General features: G+C 39.6%; 1 protein-coding gene across 1 annotated transcript in view; it reads right to left on the reverse strand.

The window, feature by feature from the left end:
* The window catches only part of LOC126416352 (lon protease homolog 2, peroxisomal-like), a 107,820-nt gene extending 86,558 nt beyond the window's left edge, over positions 1-21,262 (reverse strand). Inside the window, exon 1 of the mRNA XM_050084030.1 lies at positions 20,845-21,262. Within this exon, the coding sequence (XP_049939987.1) occupies positions 20,845-20,951 (107 nt within the window). The 5' untranslated portion in view covers positions 20,952-21,262. The remainder of the gene's footprint in view (positions 1-20,844) is intronic.
* Positions 21,263-23,221: the final 1,959 nt, after the last annotated feature.

Below are 23,221 nucleotides of genomic sequence, written 5' to 3' on the forward strand. Positions count from 1 at the left end.
ACTACCATGGTCTCAGCTGCTTAGTGTTTCTGGTAGCACCACCGTTTCGCAGTGTCGTAGCTTGGCCTTTCGTGATATAGCTTTCTTACTGTAGTGATTCCAAGTCAGTTTGTAGGCCTTCTCTAGTTTCACTCTTCTTTATTTATTAGATACCTTATTTCTTCCTGTAATCTATATCGTTTCTCCTAGGTACTTGAAATTTTCTGTTCTGTGTATTCGCACTCTTACGCGCACACGCGCACACACGCATACACACCATTGTTATTGCAAATGGTATCAATGCACCATACGTTTAGCTCTTTTAATGTCAACACCAAGGCAATGCAACTGAAGAATCTGTCAGTGTAAACCTTGTACTTCTTTCCCTGAAAGTTGTGACTCAGACTGAAAACACCTCCTGCTACTCCATATTCAGACCCATCATTGTGTCATCCTCCATCACCCCGAAACAGTTCAAAGCAATACACATAATAAGGAACACCTGACTGCACTCAAATTTTGTAGCCCCACTTCTTCAGCTTCTCTGGCAGGTACTGCTTCAGTGATGTTCTCCCTATGAACAGAATCACCAACCCATCAACATTTTTCCAGGTTCGAGAGCCTTGGTAGTTATGATGCAATACTTTAAAAATTGGTTATAATGTGACAGCTTTGTCAGTACTGTCCTAAGGAAGTGTGGAAATGTTTTTGAAAAGTAGAAAATGGTAAAGTTATTCATGTCTTCTGCAACAAATTTCATGCTTAAGCCATTCCCATGCATTGCAAGTAAATCATCATAGTCGTTATATCAAAACTATATCTTCAGTTCAGAGGCAACAGTAAAGATATATTCTTTTCCATTCTGGAGTGCATATAAGATGGTCTGCTGAACTATTTCAAGTATGATGCCATCTGGAAATAAATCTATAAAGAAATCAAGAGGACTTCCTCCAGAAACTTAAACCTTCGCTTTTCCAGTAAATGGTAGTGTCGCAATTGAACTGTGTAATTCACTGAATCAAATTAAATTTCTTTTAACAGATTTTGCTGATATTCATGGCTCAGAAAGATCCCTTTGAATTTCAGTTTTAACTTCAATATTATTTGTTACATCTGTTTCATTGTTGTGAACAGCACTGAAAGTATTACTCTCTCTCCCTTTCTAACAAACATTACATTTGTTGTTGTTGTTGTGGTCTTCAGTCCTGAGACTGGTTTGATGCAGCTCTCCATGCTACTCTATCCTGTGCAAGCTTTTTCATCTCCCAGTACCTACTGCAACCTACATCCTTCTGAATCTGCTTAGTGTATTCATCTCTTGGTCTCCCCCTACGATTTTTACCCTCCACGCTGCCCTCCAATGCTAAATTCGTGATCCCTTGATGCCTCAGGACATGTCCTACCAACCGATCCCTTCTTCTAGTCAAGTTGTGCCACAAACTTCTCTTCTCCCCAATCCTATTCAGTACCTCCTCATTAGTTATGTGATCTACCCACCTTATCTTCAGCATTCTTCTGTAGCACCACATTTCGAAAGCTTCTATTCTCTTCTTGTCCAAACTATTTATCGTCCATGTTTCACTTCCATACATGGCTACACTCCATACAAATACTTTCAGAAATGACTTCCTGACACTTAAATCTATACTCGATGTTAACAAATTTCTCTTCTTCAGAAACGATTTCCTTGCCATTGCCAGCCTACATTTTATGTCCTCTCTACTTCGACCATCATCAGTTATTTTGCTCCCCAAATAGCAAAACTCCTTTACTACTTTAAGTGTCTCATTTCCTAATCTAATTCCCTCAGCATCACCCGACTTAATTAGACTACATTCCATTATCCTTGTTTTGCTTTTGTTGATGTTCATCTTATATCCTCCTTTCAAGACACTGTCCATTCCATTCAACTGCTCTTCCAAGTCCTTTGCTGTCTCTGACAGAATTACAATGTCATCGGCGAACCTCAAAGTTTTTATTTCTTCTCCATGAATTTTAATACCTACTCCGAATTTTTCTTTTGTTTCCTTTACTGCTTGCTCAATATACAGATTGAACAACATCGGGGAGAGGCTACAACCCTGTCTTACTCCCTTCCCAACCAATGCTTCCCTTTCATCTCCCTCGACTCTTATAACTGCCATCTGGTTTCTGTACAAATTGTAAATAGCCTTTCGCTCCCTGTATTTTACCCCCGCCACCTTTAGAATTTGAAAGAGAGTATTCCAGTCAACATTGTCAAAAGCTTTCTCTAAGTCTACAAATGCTAGAAACGTAGGTTTGCCTTTCCTTAATCTTTCTTCTAAGATAAGTCGTAAGGTCAGTATTGCCTCACGTGTTCCAGTGTTTCTACGGAATCCAAACTGATCTTCCCCGAGGTTGGCTTCTACTAGTTTTTCCATTCGTCTGTAAAGAATTCGTGTTAGTATTTTGCAGCTGTGACTTATTAAACTGATAGTTCGGTAATTTTCACATCTGTCAACACCTGCTTTCTTTGGGATTGGAATTATTATATTCTTCTTGAAGTCTGTGGGTATTTCGCCTGTTTCATACATCTTGCTCACCAGATGGTAGAGTTTTGTCAGGACTGGCTCTCCCACGGCCGTCAGTAGTTCCAATGGAATATTGTCTACTCCGGGGGCCTTGTTTCGACTCAGGTCTTTCAGTGCTCTGTCAAACTCTTCACGCAGTATCGTATCTCCCATTTCATCTTCATCTACATCCTCTTCCATTTCCATAATATTGTCCTCAAGTACATCGCCCTTGTATAGACCCTCTATATACTCCTTCCACCTTTCTGCTTTCCCTTCTTTGCTTAGAACTGGGTTTCCATCTGAGCTCTTGATATTCATACAAGTCGTTCTCTTATCTCCAAAGGTCTCTTTAATTTTCCTGTAGGCGGTATCTATCTTACCCCTAGTGAGATAGGCCTCTACATCCTTACATTTGTCCTCTAGCCATCCCTGCTTAGCCATTTTGCACTTCCTGTCGATCTCGTTTTTGAGACGTTTGTATTCCTTTTTGCCTGTTTCACTTACTGCATTTTTATATTTTCTCCTTTCATCAATTAAATTCAATATTTCTTCTGTTACCCAAGGATTTCTACTAGCCCTCGTCTTTTTACCTACTTGATCCTCTGCTGCCTTCACTACTTCATCCCTCAAAGCTATCCATTCTTCTTCTACTGTATTTATTTCCCCCATTCCTGTCAATTGCTCCCTTATGCTCTCCCTGAATCTCTGTACAACCTCTGGTTCTTTTAGTTTATCCAGGTCCCATCTCCTTAAATTCCCACCTTTTTGCAGTTTCTTCAGTTTTAATCTACAGGTCATAACCAATAGATTGTGGTCAGAGTCCACATCTGCCCCTGGAAATGTCTTACAATTTAAAACCTGGTTCCTAAATCTCTGTCTTACCATTATATAATCTATCTGATACCTTTTAGTATCTCCAGGGTTCTTCCATGTATACAACCTTCTTTCATGATTCTTAAACCAAGTGTTAGTTATGATTATGTTGTGCTCTGTGCAAAATTCTACCAGGCGGCTTCCTCTTTCATTTCTGTCCCCCAATCCATATTCACCTACTATGTTTCCTTCTCTCCCTTTTCCTACACTCGAATTCCAGTCACCCATGACTATTAAATTTTCGTCTCCCTTCACAATCTGAATAATTTCTTTTATTTCATCATACATTTCTTCAATTTCTTCGTCATCTGCAGAGCTAGTTGGCATATAAACTTGTACTACTGTAGTAGGTGTGGGCTTCGTATCTATCTTGGCCACAATAATGCGTTCACTATGCTGTTTGTAGTAGCTTACCCGCATTCCTATTTTCCTATTCATTATTAAACCTACTCCTGCATTACCCCTATTTGATTTTGTGTTTATAACCCTGTAGTCACCTGACCAGAAGTCTTGTTCCTCCTGCCACCGAACTTCACTAATTCCCACTATATCTAACTTCAACCTATCCATTTCCCTTTTTAAATTTTCTAACCTACCTGCCCGATTAAGGGATCTGACATTCCACGCTCCGATCCGTAGAACGCCAGTTTTCTTTCTCCTGATAATGACATCCTCTTGAGTAGTCCCCGCCCGGAGATCCGAATGGGGGACTATTTTACCTCCGGAATATTTTACCCAAGAGGACGCCATCATCATGTAATCATACAGTAAAGCTGCATGCCCTCGGGAAAAATTACGGCTGTAGTTTCCCCTTGCTTTCAGCCGTTCGCAGTACCAGCACAGCAAGGCCGTTTTGGTTATTGTTACAAGGCCAGATCAGTCAATCATCCAGACTGTTGCCCTTGCAACTACTGAAAAGGCTGCTGCCCCTCTTCAGGAACCACACGTTTGTCTGGCCTCTAAACAGATACCCCTCCGTTGTGGTTGTACCTACGGTACGGCTATCTGTATCGCTGAGGCACGCAAGCCTCCCCACCAACGGCAAGGTCCATGGTTCATTGGGGGGAACATTACATTATCAGCCGCCAAAATTTGTAGAATTTCTGCATCACTTATAATTTGAAAATACATCTTACATTATTCATTTGAGCAAATTCTACTGTCCTTTAACACCTTGGCTGATGAATGTTGCCTGTGTGTCATTCTAAACGAATAGTATAACTTGAGGAACTTTTTGAAAATAACTATGCAATATATCACTATGTACACAAAAAAATTACTTTTTTGAAGTTCAGCTAAAACATGTAACTACATTCAGTATGTTTTGGAAATGACTACATCACTGGATTCTATACACACTGATGAACCAAAATATTATGACCACCTGCTTAATAGCTTGTTTGTCCATGTATGGAATGAAATACATCACTGATTCTGCATATCATGGATCCGACAGTTTGTCAGTAGGTTTGTGGAGGTATGTGGTATTAGATGTCTAAGCACAGGTCATGTAATTTGTGTGACAGACCGCTGATTTGCATATGTGGTAATGGCACCCAACAGTGATCCTGATGGGTTCCATAGGGTTAATGTCAGGTGAATTTGGTTACCAAGATGTCAACTTGAGTTCACTGTAATTCTCCTCATGGACAATTATACTGCTGAAATATGACATCCCTTTGGGGAAGACATCAAGCATGAAGGTATCCAGGTGGTTGCAGCTGTCAGCATGTCCTCGATTACTGCCACATGTCCTATGAAAGTGCAGGAGAATGTCTCCCATAGCATAATACTGCCCCAACCTGCTTGCGTCTGTGGTGCACTGCACATTTTGAGCCACCATACAACTTCACGACGTCATTTGTGGAGATAACCATCAATCTAGTGCAACAAAAATGTGATTCACCCAAAGAGCCAACACATTTTCACTGATCAACGGTTGCATCCCAATGGTCCTGTGCCCAATGCAATCGTAATTGATGATGTTGTTGGGTCAACATGCGAACACATAGGGGGTGGTTTGCTGTGAAGCTCCATGTTCAACAATCTATGGTGAACAGTGAGCTCTGAAACATTTGAGCACACTTCGGCATTGTGCTCTTTCAGCAGAGAAACCACAGATCCTCATCTATCCTACTTTACAGAGCAGAAAAACCTCGAAACCCTTCATTATGTTTTAGCTTATCAGTGTGTAATAAGCAAGTGTATGATAAAAGCACAGAGGAAAGAAAATCTAAAGTCTGTATGAAGTGGAGACAATAATGGAAAGTTCTCTTAGATGGATAATGTCCTCATATGAGGGCACATATGATTACTACAAAAATCAATAATCATGTGATTCAGACACCTGCAAACCTTATCAAATAATCTGTAATAAATATCAGCAAATAGTTACACCTCATATCTCTGTGAATATTGCAGTGCTTTCCCCAAAAATCAATGTAAAAATTGCATATAAAAGCTTCATGGTTACACCAAGAATGCACTAGCAAAACTAAGCTTGCCATCAACAATCTACATCACCATCTTGCAGACATTCTTGAGACTATTATTTGTCTTAGTTTAAGGAATCAAGATCTTTACGGTCACAACAATGTCAAAGGCAAGAGAAGTCAGCCAAAAATAATATGGCCTCAATTGAGAACATGGCCCATGAGAGGGTTAGCAGTACTCCTAGTCCAGTTCTACTGAACAAAATAAAGAGAAAGACAATTTCATTAGTTCAAAATATAGCATGAAAATTCTGACAGTATGTAAATAATTTAGGTGTAAAGGAGTCCATTCATCGAACAGCATAAATGTTGAGTTATTGACAGATACACACACGACAGAACTAAATCTTTGCTATAGCTTCTGTGTTTGCTTATTGATGACTCAACACTTCTGCTCTTCAATGAGTTGACTCCTTTACTCCAAAATCACTCAGTACTTTAAAAATTAGATGTGTCACATCATATTTAATACAGTGGATCTCTACAACTAGATTTCATGCACCTATTACCAACATGCATTCTATACCATTTCATTCTATTAATTCGTATTTCCAACCGCATTTTGTTTTGGTCTGTAAGAAAAAAACATCACCAGCAGAAATTTAGAAACTAAGGAAGAGGAAAGTGATAAATGAGTTGAAGAGAAGAAACAGAAAACACTATCAGTTCAATCACTGCTCCAACGGACTAAAACGATGTAAATGCACTTTGCACAAGCCATAAATCACCAATGGTAATAAAAGAGTAGATCAAGGTGCAGAGAACTAGGCTGTACATGCCTGACAAATGTGGTGTTATTAATGTAAGGCATTCTTTTGGCTTATGTGAAAGGAAAATTTTTGTTAGTTGGTTGTGGTTTAAGGGAGTAAACAGCAAGGTAATCAGCCCCTAGGTCCAAAGATTTCATCTGGAATTAGAGATGCCAGCCATTAACCTGTCTAAATTATGAAAGTATGTACGAGTAGCAAAACTGAAGCACTAAAAGCAGTTTTGATGCCTGAAGTGGAAAGTAATTTAAAGAGAAGTAAAAGTATAAGGTTCGGGCCAGTGTGTAAGTCATAGGAGACAAGGAACCTTCCACAGCTCATCTGTAGCAAGACAAACTCTTAACCACATCTGAGCTCCTCATCAACCCAATTAAGGGTAAGGATAGTTAGAGTGTGCAGAATGCCTTCTAGCTGGGAGGTTCTTAATAGTAAAAGTGATAAGATCAAAGAAATAATGGATATCAGTAATAAAATAAAAATAATCAGGACAAAAATTTGGTGAGCTAGGAGAATGTTTCTCAGGGCTCTGCATGCGACAAGAATCATCACTCCCACAGTCCCAGACCCCAGTGCACCTGTTGGTCGTCGTGTGACTAGGGCCTCCCGTACGGTAGACCATTCGCCAGGTGCAAGTCTTTCGATTTGACGCCACTTCGATGACTTGCGTGTTGATGGGGATGAAATGATGATGATTAGGACAACACAAGACCCAGTCCCTGAGCGGAGAAAACCTCCGACCAGCCGGGAATCGAACCCGTGCCCTTAGGATTGACATTCTGTCGCGCTGACCACTCAGCTACCGAGGGCGGAATAGTGCACCTGTTACAGCCAAAGCATTAAAAGAAAGGAACAACACTCACTATTCATCAGGGTGCTACCCCTAAAAGAGAAAGTAGGGTGCAACAGAAAAACAGGCTAAACATACCAAAAAGCAATTAAAACAGAGTAAAAGAGGGATAATTCAGGTAGCTGGTAAAGAAGGCAGGATCAAGGGTCCGCCAGACCCAGCACGCCTGTGGGAGATGTCCCACCCATACCCCTCCGCCCTCACCACAGTGATAGTTTAAGACATTATATCTGAGAATAAAAATCATTTTCACACAGAAAATGGAGAACCAGTTCAACTGTCCAATTAGTGTCTACTAATATTAGAGGCAAAGAATACCGAAGACCAAGCTCAGCATGGTGTGTCAGAAGGAGCAGGCATTCTGCCTGGATGTGAGTTACTGTCTGTATGGCTCCATCACCACAATGTGGGGTAGCTCTTCACACAAAACAACACCATCACTTAATCTGGTATGACCAGTGCGGAGGCAACATAGGATGATGGATTCCTTCTGGCAAGAATGGAGGGAGAAGTTCCATGCAACAATAGCCTCCCAGATACTGCAGAGTTTATTAGAGGGGGCTGTGGCCCACCAGATGTTCCATCTTAAGAGTCAGGAGAAACTTTATTTGCACCTGTAGATATGCGGCAGAGATCATAAAACCGAATGGAATGTTGGGCAAGTAATCTATTCTCAATGCAAGTTGTTGATCAGTTCATTCCCAGGGATACGCAGATGACCCAGAGAAAGACACCCAAATATGGCTAAGGACTGGATTATGGTACAACAACACAAATTACTGAGTCTCATTTTTGCAGATGAGACTTCAAAGCTATGGGAAAGGGTCCAATTGCAGACCCTTCAGATATTGCCCAAGTGCTGGTATCCAGCCAAGCCTACAGACTGGGAGCTGTACAAAATGTAAAAGTCACCAACATAAAAAGCAGGCGTGGCCAATGTTCCAACAGATGCCACAAACCCACTGAAAGTGATGAGGAAGAGTGTAACATTCTGCATGGATATGTGGGCTGAGTGTTGTGCTAATTCTAACCCAAAACAACCAGTGAGTATGGAGCCTCAAAAGCCTGATTCATGCAGCATAAGTAAAATATGATGGCACCAAGCAGTGTTTGAGGCTTTGTATAAGTCAAATAAGACTACAATGAGGTGCTGACATTTAGAAACATCCTGTAGAATTGCTGTTTCCAACTTAGCCAGATGAACAGAAACCCCATGATTCAAGAACCCAGCATAATCAATGGGAGCTCATCACCTCAAGCAGTTTGCACAACACATTGGTCAGGCTGATCAGTCATTAACTTTCAATGGGACAGGGCATTTTTGCCCAGTTTACGACTTAGGATAATGATACTGTCTCACCATTGTTAAAGGTAAAAACACCTTCTAGCCAAACACAGTTGAAGACACTGAATACATTGAGTCTTTGGTAAAATTCATATTTTGGGCAAGCAGCCGATTATAAACTGAATCAGGGCTTGGGGCCATACTGTGTGATGAGCCACGAGCCTCAAGCAGTTCCACGTCAGGAAAAGGTTCATTAGATAATTTGGTGTGACGGAAGGGGGAGGGGAGAGGAGAGAGAGCAGAAGTGAGTTGCAAAGTGTTCAGCAACAGCATGCACATCTGTACAAATACTACAATGAAAGAAGAGACCAGGAACAGTTACTGATCTTTGGCAGCCCAGAATATTATGAAGATTGGTCCGTACCTGGAATGAAGAGGTATATGCTACCAAGGAGGATATAGCAATCCCAGCATTGCTTCTTACTGTGTTTAATTAGATACTGACATTTAGTGTGAAGCCAATTAAAACTGAGGAGGGTGGTCTATGAAGGCTGTTGCCTGAGATGTTGCCAGCTCTTTAACAGTCCTCAATAGCTGTTCCAATGTCTTTGGTCCATCATGGTTACCAGCCAGTGGCAGAGAGGACCTGTAAGAGGAGGAGTAGCAGTTCTAGTGGTGTGTTGGAGATGTCTCTCACAACCTCATCAATGCAGTCTCGCAGATAGGCAGGGAGGGGAAGGGGGGGGGGGGTGACAGCAAAGGTATAAAACTGAAAAAACTGTCAGCTGGCTATCTGAATAGCCTAACAAATTAAATCGTCTGTTGGCTAGGGACAAAGGAGTAGCAAGATTGGTGAAAGTGGTCACTGTCACAAAGATCATCATGTAGTGACCACTGTCGTGAAGTCACAAGATTGGGGGAAGAAACTGTAAGATCAACAGCTGACAAGACATCATGGTTAGTGGTGTAGTGGGTAGGAGTCCCCTCATTGAGGAGAGGGAGATTTCAATGCACACTACCTCCTGTTAGAGGGTGTCATCTGGTAGGAAGCTTGCTGATTGACAAGCTGCTTTCCAAACAAACTAGTTGAAGATCCGACACATTGAAATCCCCACTTAGGGAGAAAGGAGGGAAGAGTTGTTGGATTAAGGTGGTCATCTCCAGGTAAGTAAGTGCCCTACCTGGACGTAAACGAACACTACAAATGGTGATTGCTAAGGTCATTTGCACTCTGCTTCCAGCATAGCAGGGAGGAGAATCCACTCGCTGATGACATCTGTACAAATCAATGTATAGACCCTGTAGGAAGTTCTCTTGGGGCAAGTACAGCTCTGACACGATTCACAGTAACCTGGAAGGGTTGGAGGTGGTCATCACTGAATTCACCAGAGAAGCGTTCTCCTGAGGATTTTTCTTCTTCTTCTTCTTCTTCTCTTTCACAACTTTCAGTAGTCATGAATCTTGAGAGGGGTTATCAACTATGGATGAAGGAATGAAAGACGAGCAGGCATCCCTGGGACGCCCAGTCTGTGGCTAACTCAACCACTAGCTGATGTCGAGCCTCTGATCTGTGGATTTCCAGGGACAGGGTTCGAAAGAGGGAGCCCCGCCACCAGTAGATGCCGGAGGTGGATGCTGCTTTTCCAGACGGGTGCAGGAAATTGTTGTGAAAGATGCTGCCACAGAGAACAAGAGAGTGGAGGGCCTATTTCCCCATGATCATCAAGTTTAATTGTGAGACTACCAGATGTCAATGTCAAGGGACTAAATATAGCCTGGCTGATGACCTGCCCACAATAGTGAAACTGGATACAAATGATCACTTTTTTCCTAGCTTCAAAATATGAGGTGGCAATCTGTGACTTCTATTCCTAGATTTCACATTTCTTCAGTACATTAGCACACTTCGGGTATTGGGGAGGTTTTTCATTCCTGCAACTGACACAGACGAATGGTAGCAGGCATGGTGAATATTTGTGAAGTGGCCAGCCACAGTCTCCACAAATTGGGTTATATGTACACCTGGTTAACATTCATTCACCCAAAGCACTGATGTTTAAAACACCACACTAAGAGTGAAAACTATAGCTTCACATCGTAATGGTAAAACATGATTTTAACATTTTCTGGATGCGAATACCCCTTGTAAGTGAGGAAGAATGTGCCAGTGTTTACTCCCCAGCCAAAGCAGAGCCCACTTGGTGTGGGGGTTAGTGTCCAGAGTTCTGGTGCCTCCAAATGTACAGGCATCTATTCCTCAGCATGCACAGGGAGATGAAGTTTATGCAGCAACAGTACAATCCCTGCATGGTCAGGGGACTACACCATATGGGTACCTGACGCCCCCTCTCCCTCCTCCGCCCCCTCCCCCCTTGCCCAACAACATGGACTGAGTAACATATTGGGCATTGGCCGATCTTTCCCACAGGGCTCACGCAATCTGTAATAAAAATTGAAAAGGTGTTGGTCAAGCTCATATGTGGGGACTGAACATAAGTTAACCAAGTTGTGTGGTGCATAATAAGGGTACAAAGAGAGAGAAGCCAGAATCAACATACTACAAGTGAACTAGGCTGGCACCAGGGGCTCTGTCCTCGAGAATAAGTCAGAAAAAAAAAGATATAGTTGCAAACAGGGACAATTAAAAGACACTTACATAAGTCTTCAGCCACAGCCTTCATCAATAAAAGACACACACACACACACACACACACACACACACACACACACACACACAGCATTCAGACACATAAGCAAGCATACCTCATGCACACAATTTTAAGCACCTACTGGAGTTAGCGGTCATGTGCGCATTAGGTGCGCTTGCTTGCTTGCGTGCGCGCGCACGCGTGCGTGCGTGTGTGTGTCTTTTACTGATGAAGACTGTTGCTGTAAGCTTATGTAAGTGTCTTTTAATTGTGTCTGTCTGCATCTTAACGTGTCTTCTTTACAGTAAGTAGCAATCTGTCTTTTTCCTACACTGTTAATCTTACTAACTGGAGTTTCCATTGTTAGAAAAATCACACAGAGAGCAAAATTGCAGCACATGAAAGAAAGAAGTACTGCAATGGGTTGGAACCCCATGCTCACCATGCACATACTCGCAAAAGACTTGTAAATCCTCTGGAGAGGGGTGTGGAGGGGGTTACAAAATTGTTTCAAGTAAGTTTGATACTTCATAAAATAATAGTATTTTGTGTTTTTTTTTTTAATTTATAATGCAATTTTTTCTACTTCACTATAGCTGATAGCATTTTTTTTTATCTCAAATAATGGCAATGTGACAACATTCAACAATCTCGTTCAGTTCACATTCTGAAAAGAAATTGGATTTACATTAGGAAACAAAAATAAAATACATTTATTTGTACCTATGTGTGATTTTTTCCTCATTGGCAACCCGATTTTATCATCAGTTTGTCTTGTCGTATATGGTATATAGTCTACAACAATGTGCAAGGATCCCCGAAACAGCAGTGGAGACAATCAACTAATTAAGGGTTGTTTGCTAAAATTTAATATATAAATTTGGCTTCAAATTTCTTGAGGACAATAGAAATGCTGCATTTCCCCCCTCCTTATCCAAAAGGATGGGAGTTTTTACCAACATGTCTACACATGAGCCTGACTGTTTCACTACGTGGTACTCTGCAAGGCTGTACAATGGCTACTGTCTGCAGAGCACGGCTGCTTATTCAATTCAAAAATTGGCTGTCTCCTATGTAGTTCTGAAGAGTGTAGGCTGGATGAATCTACAATAGGACAGATGGTGCTTGTAATGTGAACCACATATTCTGGAAGCGGTTTCATTGTTGTGACACAGCCAATTAATTGTTCCGTGTCCACAGTTAATTTTGCAGAGTATTCATCTCGGCAGCTTCCTTTAGATGCTATTCTGTTTGACAAGTTTAATCAAAATCTTTGGCAACAGTGAAGGCATACCCTGAGAGGGGCATGCGAAGGCAGTTGACTCTGATGGAGTTTGGGTGGAATCTTCCCAAACCAAATTTGCATCCAGCCCCAACACACAGGCAGATGTATAAGTTTAAAGAAACACAAAAAGAATAATGGATATTGCATAGTAGCAAGTGGCAAGTATGCCCAGAGTCATTTGTCATGAAACCTCAAAACTATTTTACCATTCCCTGCTATTATCCTTCCTACCTAAAATGCAAAACTGCTACTTAAAAAGCCAGATGGGTCTGATTTATACTAACAGCTTCCAATTATGCTATACCTTCAGTTCACAATGTTTGTTTCTCATGTTACTAGACAATCCCAAAAACTACTAAAAATGTGAATGCAGGAAGTTTTGCATGGACTATACGGACAATATAACTTAGCACTTTTCACAGAGTGCTGGAAGCATAACCATACAGTAGTCAACCAGTAATTGCCAAAAGTCACCCAACTTCCAACAATTTTTCCATGTACAGGAAAGTGCCTAGTTATACTGCGCAGATATTATTTGAATGTTATCTCCAGCATACATTTTCAATCTGCAGCAGTGTGTGTGCTGATCTGAAACTTCCTCGTACATTAAAACTGTATGCTGGACCAGGACTTAAAAACTGGGACGTTAGCCTTCCACAAGTCAGTACTCTACCAATTAAGCTGTCCAAGCACAACTCATGATCCACCCCCACAGCTTCACTTCTGTCAGTTCCTCATCTCCTACCTTCCCAACTTCACAAAGTCCTCCTACAAACCATGCAGGGCACCACTCCTGGAAGAAAGAATATTGCCAAAACATAGCTTAGCCACAGCCTGGAACTGTTTCCAGAATTCATACTGGAAACAATCACCAAATAATAAACAATTCATTTCACAGCTCGGAAACCGACTGCTGTTCACGAAAAAAATCATTTAAATCATCTGCAGTGGCTATAAAACTATCATATTTTGCCTTTCCTATGCAGAAGTTGTACAGTCTCATCCATAGTGTTGCAGAATTCAACAATCTGCCTACAACAGAGCAGGCATGCATGATTTTGGCACTATGCACATTTTGCTTCAGTTTGTTTCACAGTTTTCTGTATAATTCATATACGGTAGTTTTGGAGTTGGATTTCACCTCAATCTTCTACATGCAGAATCACATTTATTCATTATCTGGTGCAGCTCTATAGCCAGCCATGGAGTAGGAGCTCTCTTCACTCTGACAGAATGTTTAGGGACACATTTGTCATACAAAGCAATACCTCTGTGACTTAATTTGCAGACTTTATTGTCCAGTGTCAGCTCACTGTTTATATCCTGCAATGAAGTACCTAAACAGCACTTTTGTAGGGCATCATAGTTATACAATTAACACTTAGAAGCATGTAGATGGAGTCAGAGGAGATGTTTGGCTTGAGCCATGTCTCTGAGAGATGATTACTTTGAAATCAGACTGGTGGTGCACATTGTAAAACTCATCAAAGTAAGCCAATCACAGCATTTTGGCATGGGTGACAAACAACAAACAGCTCACATGAATCTCCTATTGTGATCATCTTATGAAACACCACAGATGTAGCAAGCATTAACCTCCCATTTCATTTCAATATGCATCTACTATTACTGTCACAGTAGTCAGTTTGTACAAGGTCTTTTTTGTTTTTGTTTTTTTACCCTGATAAGGAAATCATATTTCACATTTTATAACTTCCAGTAACAAGCCCTACTATTTCACAGAGATAGTTATAATCAATCACTTCAAAACACCTATCATCAATGACAGCATCGCTGCATTACTTACTAAGGTCATTTGGCATACTCTACTTATACTTTAAAAAGGTGCAAATTAAAAGTTTAAGTAATCAGTAGAGAAGCCATATTAAAAAGAAACAAGCTCTTTTTCTTTCAATGGTTCTCTTCGGCTCCTGTTCCTAAATTAAGGTCATTCCATGTTAAGTGGCCTAAGAGTCCCCACTTGACCCTCTCCAATATTGATGACATTTTTACAAGATGTACATACAGAACTTATATGAAGCCCTGCCAAATTACAGCTCCATAAGTAGTATGGTTGGGCTACTAACCACCTTTTTGTAAAGCTTTTTTTTTTTTACAATTTAAAAATCATCACCTTCGTTTTATCATTCCTCAGGATCTGAAAGTCCATCATGCTGAAACTTCGTGATCCTGTTCAACTTTTGGGGTACAATAGCTTAGTTGCAGAACTAAAGGTCAAATTATGGTAAATTCATGATAATGTGCCATCAAAGTGGCTCATAATTCTTCTTGTAACAAATTCTAATCATACTTTATCAGCTTGTATCTACTGAAAGGATACCTTTCTGAAGCTGATTCTATACTCATCTGCAGCCTGTCAGTGTGTCACAAAGCTCTGTAAGTGGCACTTAGAGTGCACAAATAATAACCGAGTTATCTAAGTTCAAAGTCTACTAAAAATTTAATTACTCAATTTTGGCTCATTTTAAAGAGGTCATATCTCACAAGGGATCACTCAAATCGGATTTTTATTGTCACCATTGAAAAGCGCTCACTTTGTTTGATCAGAAGAATTTGTTTTTGAGACAGACAAGTTTAGTGGCAACAATGGAGTATAAAAACAAGCTTCAACAATGGTTCTGAAGCACAGTTTTGTGTAGTGCAGAATGTTCAGATTTAATGTGTGCTTTTTTATACGATGTAAAGTCTGTTCTCATTACTACATAAACATGTTTTTACTGAAGTACAAATTATTTGAAGGTGTCTGAAGTTTTAGAAATGTTTATCTGGTCATTTAAAGTCTTTTTCTGTTCAATTCCCTATGAAAGTTTTTGTAATCTTTGACTGTTTAATTTTTCCCTGTTGTAAATACACAGAACTTTAACATTATCAAATACTGAAAGCAAAGACAATTGGAAGTAAAAACTGAATTGTAGTTTAATGGATATCAAAGATGTTTCAATGGCATGTAGCACTGGCCTTGCAGATAATTCTGTGTGTCACCTGAAAACATATACACACACCAACAAGGCTTCAAACATATCAAAGAATTTTCAGTAGAACAAGAATTACTTAACCGAAGAAGTGAAATAAGTCTTACTGAAAATGCACAAATATGTATGAATTTCTTCACTATAGAGATCCTATTGTAAAACTTTTCATGTACAGAACTATTCTGTGAATTGTGCTGTGTTTACCTCATAACATACAAAATCTACATCATTTGATTCAGGTACCGGAGACACGTCAAATCTGCAGCACAATTGCACCATAAAGAAAGAACAACTGATGTTTAAAAAAAAAATAAATAAATAAATCATCATCATCAACATAACAATACAATTTTGGGGTAAACGGAAGCATCCGATTCCACCCATTGGCTTTGACCCGTGACGTAAGGCTGTTGTGGTGTGTGACATGATGACAGCATGGAGTTTAGTTTGTGAGAGTGGAATGTTTGTAGGTGTCAGTTTGATGTGATCAGTGGTGCTTTCTGGTGGTGTGTTTATGTGTTGTGTGTTAGGTGATGTTTTTGGTTTAGTTTGAGTGGCGCATTGTTGTGGTTGGTGGTTCTCTCTGGTGGTGTGTTTATGGGTAGTGTGTCATGTGGTGTATGGGGTTCATTTGCGTGGTAGCATTGCACATGTGTGGTATCGGTAGTGACTGTGCTTTCAGCGGAATATTTTTCAGTGAGTTAACGATTTTGGTTTTGTTATGTCAAGGTTATTGTAATCTTTTTTTTTCTGTTCGTCGTATGTGAATCTTGGTAAATTGCTTTGTTTATGTCTTTGGTAGGTATGGATATGACTGACAAGGTCAACAGTTTTCAGTTGTCGGTGATAATGGGGGACAGTGTGTTGTCTCTAACAAAATTTCTAAAGCTATTCGGACTGTTGACTGAAGTCATGAAGTGTTCAGTGTGTCGTGAAGAAATGAGGCTTAATTGCTGTTGACATGTCAAGGGAAGTGTTTGATTCCAATTTCGATTTTCTAGGCTTTTTTCTTTGGGGGGGTGGGGAGGGGGGGGTAGGATTAAGTGGGGTGGTGGTGAAAGTTTTGAGATTTATAGTGTGGTATCGGTTGTTTCTGTTGACCTATAAAGGTCAATGGAAGTGATCGATTCCAGTGGATTTTGTGCGTAGTGGAATTTGGGAAGGTTGTGGGGTCTTGTTATTTTAATGTTTTTTGTCGTTTGGTGTAGTGGTGTGTGTTTATATTTAGTTTGTCCCCACCCAAAAAACCCCAATTTCCCCCCATTTGTCCCATTAGTTTCGTTACATTTTTGGAGGATCTGCTTGGTGGTTTTTCAATCTATTATCGTGTTTTTTTTTTTGTCATGTTTATGTGATGATGTCATAGGAGCGGTATGATAGTTGTTGTGAATGGTGGTTTCCGCCATATTGGTGACGTTATTGGTCAAAGCAGAGGGGTGGAATCGGACGCTTCTGTTATTCCCAATTTTGTTATACACACGTACAATAAAATCTAACACTTAATTACTCTTTGCTCAAATTATCATTTCATCCTCTATGAATTCTTCTGTTGAGTAGTAGAATTTCTCCCACAGAATCTGCTGTAGCCACATTTTTAAAATTTCTGGTTTCATATTACATATGTGTTTCCCCATTAATTTGTTATATATTGCCATATGCTGTGGAGTCCATGCATACAATTTCAACTCCAAAAATGGGTTTTGCAGATTGTTAACATAGAAACAGCAAAGCAATTGAAAGATGTGACAAAGCAATGGGAAATCTGGTCAGAATATCTGTATAATTGTAGAAAAAGAATTTCAGCGAGAAAAGCACAAAGATCTCTGTCATTCTTCATCCCAATCAGAGGATGAAGCAGAGTTACACCCAGCAGAATTACTCGATACAAGTATAATTGCGTATGGGGTCTCCCCTCCAAAATTTCAGAGAGTATCAACACGGTATACCAAAGGTTATTCAAAATAAAAAAATAAGCATAACTCAAGAGGCAATTGTGAATAACACTGCTGCTGCTGAGAGCTTCGACCCCACAGATTCTCGAACATCTAGTACAAGTAAGGCATGTCCTGATTGTGAAGATTAAAAGCACCTGAATAAAGAATTGAAAGAAAAGTTGTAACTGTCAAGGCAGCCTGAAAAACGGCAGATTTTGACATTAGTAGCTCAAAGCTGGACTACAAAAGAGACAATGCAAGGACTTGGCTTTTCAGAAAGGATGGACAAAGCAGAGGGAAGTTAAAGGCAGAAAACTGTGCATTAGCTCTGCCTAAGAACAAGTGTAGCAAGGATTCCAGATGCTGTAAATGAAGAAGTGATAACATTTTTCCAAAACGAAAAATTTAGCCAAATTTGCCCAGGTAAAAAGGACTGTATACCATTTAGAATAGATGGAAAGGAAGTTTTGATGCAAAAATACCTTCTTTTGAAGACTTTGAAATAAATGTCTGCAGTATATCGACATCAGCATGTGCCTGAAATTGGATTTTCCAAATTTTGTGAATTGAGGCCAAAATGGTGACCACTGTAGGAGCTGCAGCAACCCACTCAGTCTGTTTTTGCACTTTACACCAATATGTAAAATTCATGCTTGCAAACTGTCCAATTAAACAAGATTAGAAAAAAGTGATTGCTAAAACAATGTGTGATTTGGAATACAAAGACAACATGCTTCATCAGTGTGAAATCTGTCCAGGAAAAGAACTTCTGTAACAGTTTTTAGAAAGCACTTTTGAAGACAGTGGGCCAGATGATATCGATAAGTGCAAACAGTGGGTGCACGCTGAAAGAGATACATTACAAGCAAAGCAGATAACCACTGAGGATTTTATTGAAGATCTGATTTCAAAAATTTACAAGCTTTCCACTCTTCATTATTGTGAAGCTGCTAAGCAAGCCCTAAAGAGCATAAAAGAAAACCTCAAGCCAAAAATTCATCATATTAATGGTTTTTGATGCAGCTCAAAGTTTTCACTGCAATAACAGCCAAGCAACTTTACACCCATTTGTTGTGTACTTCAGAAATAACTTGGACACAAACAGCATCAGCTACTGTGTAATAAGTGACAGCCCGAAGCATAAGGCAATCACAGTACATGCTTTTATAGTGAAATTAATAAGAGATCCAAAATGTCACCTTGGAAAAATCATACATATTTACTACTTCAGTGATGGGTCAGCAGAACTAAAATATTTTCTGACTCTTTGCCACCATCAAAACGACTCCGGAATCTCAACTGAATGGAACTTTTTTTTTTTTGCTACAAGCCATGGAAAACCACCATGTGATGGGAGTTGGAAGAACTGTAAAGTGCCTTACAGAAAGAACAAGCCTTCAAAGACCAACTGGAGACCAGATTTTGATACAAACTGATTTGGTTAAATACTGTACAAAAAGTATAATATCAGTGGAATCCAATTCATTTTTGTTTCAAAAGAAGAAATTAAAGCATCAAAAACTGAGCAGGCAGAAAGGTTCAAAAATGACTGCACAGTATCAGGAACAAGAGAGAATCATCACTTTGTGCCATTAAATGAAAAGCAAGTTTGTATTAGAACAGTATCCAATGACACAAATTGTTTTGTGGCAAATGCTGAGTCAAACAACAGTTTCTCACAGAAATATTGCAGCCTTATGACCAGGCCAATACATTGCCTGGATTTACTAATGGAAAATGGTGGACTGGTAATGTCTCTGAAGTTTCAGACAAAAAAAATTATGTCTTAGTTTCATGCACCCCAGTTGACCTGCATATTCATTCTATTGGCCAACGGAGCAGGATGTTTGATCGATTCCAGACCAATACATTATTTCTGTCATTCCAGCTCCATCAACAACAGGAATGGGCCAACATTATAGCTTGCTAAAATCAACTGCAATTGTTATTAATAACACATTTCAGCACATTTCCTGTCACCATCCCTTTTGCCCCCACCCCCAAATGGAAATGGTGTACCTCATCTGTGTGTCTAGTGTTATCCATGTGAAAATATGAGCATGTATTCAAAATGTTTGCAAAGCTAGCAACTGAGGTGGAATGTGCGTACCAGCTCTGTATTCACCCAGTCTGATATGAGAAACCACCTAAACACTACAACCAGGCTGGCCAACACACCAGCCCTTGTTGTTAATCCCCCAGCAGATTCGATATGGGGCCCGCAAGCCTCCCCAAATCTCGAAAGCGGCGTACTAATGTGCATGGTTATCTGGGGGGAAATGGGGGGGGGGGGGGGGGGGAGGAAACTAATGAACACTACTACTGTATTTCTGGGAACTCTCAGTATCCTTTATGCCTGTGGTAAAAGATCACACATGAAGATGAAGATTTCTGTCCTCATATGTAAGTTATTTTTATATTTTGTTTTGTTGTATGTGTATCACATTTTGTTTCAAACGCACTTTTATGATTTATTACAAACATTAAGGCATTTACATATTAGCATGGAATTGAGGACTTCTACGTTTAAGTTATCATAACAGGGCAGCTGATGATCAATTCTGCTACTTAGCTGAACCTCTAAACACAACTAAAAAGAACATATTGGAAACAGATTTCTTGTTGTTGTGGTCTTATACGCAATGAACAGGAAGCAGATAAAACACGGCAGTTTTGACAGGCCTTTATGAATGTGTCATCTCTGCTTAAACCATAAATAATGTAACTAGGACTGCATTCTCTGCATCTTCATGCAAAAGCGAGGTTAAGGTAACTAACAGATTTGAATCATCTTGTTATTGTAAAGATAATTAACTATAAACTATTTTGTATTTAAATTAGTAACACAATGGGTTATTTGACACTTCTGTATATTATTTTCTATGTACTGTAAAGTTAATAAATTTGTCTCTAGTGTATAATTTATGTGCCTTGTATTACTACTAGTACAATGTGTTTGTACAATGTATGTAAATTCCCTATGACGCCATCGATTCCATAGAAATGCTCAAAGATGGATCAAAATAAATAAATAAACAGACGTTTTGTATACAGAAATTTGGCTAAAGAATGGGTTACAAATTTTACATTCAGTGACATTATCTCAGCCTAATTTCATTATCTCTGTGATACAGACAACCACCAAATATCTCATGTTATCACGTTGGATGGGATTGATTTAACAATTCAATGACCATTCACACTTACTTGCTCGGGTCAGTTATGGTAAATTTTTTCGATGACCCCGGCAGCAGCACTTCATCATTAGTAACAAGCAGCGGTAATTTACTGGGAATGGTAATTACCGAAGTCATTTTGACAAAATTTTAAAACGCGCAAAACTATTAGGATTCGTAGTTTTACGCAACAAAATATGGAAATTGGAGTCTCCAATACCACAACAAACCGGAATATTATGAATGACACTGCTATCTACGGCTGCGCTCCGCCGTAATAGCCAACACTTTATCGGCACAAAACAACAACATAAAATTGATTAGCTCTGTCAAGGACCACTGACAACTCAAGAATGACTGCGAAGTGCGAACGACGCACTTTGTTCATAGGTATATCGTCAAATTCTAAAGGTCTCAGAATCATCGAGAAGAAAAATACACAGTGACTTATCAGTTTTAAATCAAAGGTTATTCTTCAGATACAGATCACAACTTCGAATTAATGTAACGCAACGTCATTGACTCTGTGTATATGTATTTAGCGGCCTACTATTTTATTTTAATTTTTTTTAACAATCAAATAAGCACAGGAAGCAAATAATTTCTGGATAAAGACTTTAAATAACCAACAAAACAAATAATAAGTATAATTTAAGGAACTTGAAATAATAACAATACACAATTTTGTACGTGTTGTAGTAGATACGTTTGTAAAGAACATTGTAGGCGATTTCAGCTATACATAGTTAAGACTCGTAAACGCATTTAGTCGTGTCTCATTCCGTCTTCTGTTCCCTCTCGTCTTGCATTCTTAGTTCACAAACAAATATCACGTAGTAAAAATTCTGTCTACCGAATAAATTTCAACAGAAAAAAAGGCGTAGGTTCTTCCACTGATCTAATGTTGTCATTTGTGCCTTGCTATCGTTTACTAATATCTTGAGATTTTTATAGCTACTTCCCCCAATGCCATCAATACCGGCCTGTTACATTTTAAACGTGATCTGTTCGTATAAGGGGAGAACGCAGCCGCTTTCGTGAAGTGCTGCTGGCCAACAAGGCTGGCGGCTACGTCCGCCGTGTGGGTGACAAGGTGCTTGCAGTAAATATGGTAGGCCTACGGTTTGTCGCGTAATTTTTCTCTAACCTACATAACATAACAGCTTAAAATAAGAAACGTAAATTACTCTCGTATATTAAGAAAGGGATACATCAGCCCATCGTAGTTCAGGGATTTCTGACAACCGGTTAGGAAATTCCTCATTGCACTTCGCGCTTCCCTCTGAGAAACTGCAGAAATTTCTTGACTAATGTTAATTTTAATTCCATCTGGAGTGTGTGGATTTGCTTTGTAAAGTTCTCTTTTAATGTTCCTCAGAGATAGAAATCGATGGGGTTAAACTGGGGGAACTGATGGGACCATATAATCAGACGCCAGCTGTGAGTGCTGTCACAAAGCCCTGCTGAAAAGTCAGGGAAGCTCTTTCAGTTAACTGATTGTAAACGGAACTCAGAATGTATTCCACATAGGCCACCTCTCAATGTTAATTGTTTGCTGGGAAAAAATAAGGCCTGTTTTTCTCTCACAGCCAATAGTGCACCACATTCCTATATTTTGACCACGATGAGATTCCTTGTGTGTTATGTTAATGCCCATGTAAGCAAGCAACTTATTTGTCAAATTAACCCTTATCTACTTGCGGATTTGTCAAATATGGATGTAGGCATAAAAACAAAGTTTATCAGTTTAACCTCAATTTCAAGCAGATGCTGTATTTTGACACTAGTGGAAGTGGCTACACTGACTCCCGTATTGTCTTTAGAGAAGGGGAAGAAAATAAGATGCTGGTCCAGGGAGTGGCTTAAAATTTATTCTCTTCTATGTGGTCCTCTATTGGCAGTTCATCAAAATACTCTGATGTGTAAACATGTAGCCCACATTTTCCGTGGAAGAGATATTTTTTTTTAGTACCACTGCATCCCACTTGTATATTAAGTGTAGAATATTGATTTTCTTCTTATCCTCCTCCTGCATAACATATGGGTGGAAAGATGACACACTGCTGCCATTTCGGTAACTGCCACTCCTGTTTTAACTCTAGAATAACAAGGTGGGGTATAAACTTAGCCCAGTCCATTTCCCATCATTCTTCATCAGGTAAATTGTGAAATTTGTTCGTCAGGGAAAAGAATCGCTCTGCCTTGTTATTTATCTTAATTTTTTGTTTACAAATTAGGTGGTACATTCTTTTGAAGACACAGAAAATGTCTTCTGAGAAAATATTAAGAACTCCAGAGGAAATGATAAGATAATTTGAGTGTCAAGAAACTGAAAACGTAAATTATAGTGACTCAGACGAAGATGTGAGTGAACCTGAAGACGGTCGTATCACAGACAAAAAGGGAAA

The sequence above is a fragment of the Schistocerca serialis genome, chromosome 8, assembly GCF_023864345.2.
Source record: "Schistocerca serialis cubense isolate TAMUIC-IGC-003099 chromosome 8, iqSchSeri2.2, whole genome shotgun sequence".
NCBI lineage: Eukaryota > Metazoa > Arthropoda > Insecta > Orthoptera > Acrididae > Schistocerca > Schistocerca serialis.